Source organism: Amphimedon queenslandica, unplaced genomic scaffold (assembly GCF_000090795.2).
Source record: "Amphimedon queenslandica unplaced genomic scaffold, v1.1 AMPQUscaffold_12587, whole genome shotgun sequence".
Classification (NCBI taxonomy): domain Eukaryota; kingdom Metazoa; phylum Porifera; class Demospongiae; order Haplosclerida; family Niphatidae; genus Amphimedon; species Amphimedon queenslandica.
This window is the reverse complement of record NW_003547177.1, coordinates 21330-23095: the sequence shown is the minus strand read 5'-3', so window position 1 is coordinate 23095 and position 1766 is coordinate 21330. Positions and strand designations below refer to the sequence as shown.

The window sequence follows — 1766 nt, the reverse complement described above, 5'->3', positions numbered from 1 at the left end:
TTCCTAATGCATAAACATGATCTTATGTAGTGTAGCAAGTTTGAGCTAATTCCCATCAAAATTTGATTTTTACGGATTTTTTAATTTGCTCAAAAATTGGGTTAGAGTCCCTCTACCATTGTACAGGGTAATTGGCAAAATTTCACTAAAAATGACTGAGTGATAATTCTTACTTTTCATAATATCTACTGATGACATACATGATCTTATGTCGTGCAGCAAGTTTGAGCTAATTTCCATCAAAATTTGATTTTTTATGAATTTATAAATTTGCTCAAAAATTAGGTTATAGTCCTTGTACTATAGTACAGGGTAATTGGCCACATTTAGCCAAAAATGACTAGGAGAAAATTCTGCATTTTATAATATTACCTGCTGCATTTGCCTTAGCCAGTGACTTCAGGCTTGCTAGCTAAGACTTGAAACTACTTGTACACATTAATGTCATCAATACCAATGGTTAGCTATGCTACGAAGTGAATCTGATATTATATGAGTTCGTTGTGACTACATGTTCTAATACATATACACATGGCTGTACATAGAGGATAGACCCATTACCTTAGCCAGTGACCTCAGGCTTGCTAGCTAAGATTTGAAACTACATGTACACATTAATTTTATCAATACCAATGGATATCTATGCTACAAAGTGAATCTGATATTATATGAGCTCGTGCTGACTAATTATTTGCAAATACATATACACATGGCTGTACACAGAGAATAGACCAATTGCCTGAGCCAGTGACCTCGGGCTTGCTAGCTAAGACTTCAAACCACATGTACACATTAATGCCTTCAATGCCACTGGTTATCTATGCTACATATTAATCTAAATACATTTTAGTTTATTTTAAATATAGTTAAATATATGGTGGTTAAGATATACTACATGGTATTAGTTTTTTGAGATAAGTCTAAGTACATTGTCTTGTATTTTTTTTGCTGTTAGTCCTGGTTTTGATATTAAAAGTTTCCCTGCATCTGTGTGCTTGTTCTCTTTAAGGACGGTGCTTATGTACCCTACTGGGGGCTTTTTGCCATTAAATTGCCTTGGTGTAGACCTAAATAACGTTTTGAGTGCCTCCCTCTCCTCCGCACTCCACGTCACCCTGTCTGTCTTTGCAGCAACTTCCATTCCATCGTCTATTAAGAGACGTGGAACTCCCACATCTGCCTGATCAATCTTTAGGATCGGCTTGATGCTGGGAATTCCGAACACCTCCCTTGCCTGATCTATTGTTTCTTCATCATCCTCGTCTTCTTCTGGATCTAGTCTAATTGCATTTTCAAAATTATATGGATTTTACATATACTTACAGAGTCTCTAAAAAGCTATCTTTTCTCCTAAGGAGGTATGCTTTTAATATCTTTCTTTCATCATCTGTATCCAATTTCCTTTTTCTACTAATCTGATCCACGACTTTAGTGACATCTTGTGACGAGAGGAACTTCTCGATTGCCTGACTCTGAGGGCAGAGGAGTCTTTTCTCCTTCTTAATGTTCGTCTTTTTAATAACCCTTTGTTCCATGAGGAACTGCTTCAATTCTGTGATGAAGTCCTCGAGACTGAAAGATAAAGAAAATATTACAAGAATTAATTGTGAATCGACTCACTCCTTCTCCTTTGAGTCTACTAGAGACTTTGCAATGCATTCGACATTGGTGATAAGGCCACTCACCCCCACACCTCTCTGCCGCAGTTCGTCAACAAAGTTTTTGAACTGGGTGGAGGGAATGGCTCCTTATCTCCAACAAACCGA

General features: G+C 37.1%; 1 protein-coding gene across 1 annotated transcript; it reads right to left on the bottom strand.

The window, feature by feature from the left end:
* Window positions 1–855: 855 nt before the first annotated feature.
* On the bottom strand, window positions 856–1740 carry LOC109587395 (uncharacterized). The gene is made up of 3 exons (XM_020003633.1): window positions 1621–1740; window positions 1324–1572; window positions 856–1280 (listed from the first exon to the last, which is right to left on the bottom strand). The coding sequence occupies exons 2-3, from the start codon at window positions 1533–1535 to the stop codon at window positions 902–904; spliced, it is 591 nt and encodes a 196-aa protein (XP_019859192.1). The 5' UTR covers window positions 1536–1572; window positions 1621–1740; the 3' UTR covers window positions 856–901.
* Between the last annotated feature and the right edge of the window lie 26 nt (window positions 1741–1766).

Bases quoted from the DNA above. Each gene is read 5' to 3' on its own strand.
- LOC109587395 (XM_020003633.1), bottom strand. From the start codon at position 1,535: ATGGAACAAAGGGTTATTAAAAAGACGAACATTAAGAAGGAGAAAAGA. The intron at 1,281-1,323 runs GTAAGTATATGT...AAATGCAATTAG, and splicing joins GATAGCTTTTTAGAGACTCT to ACTAGATCCAGAAGAAGACG.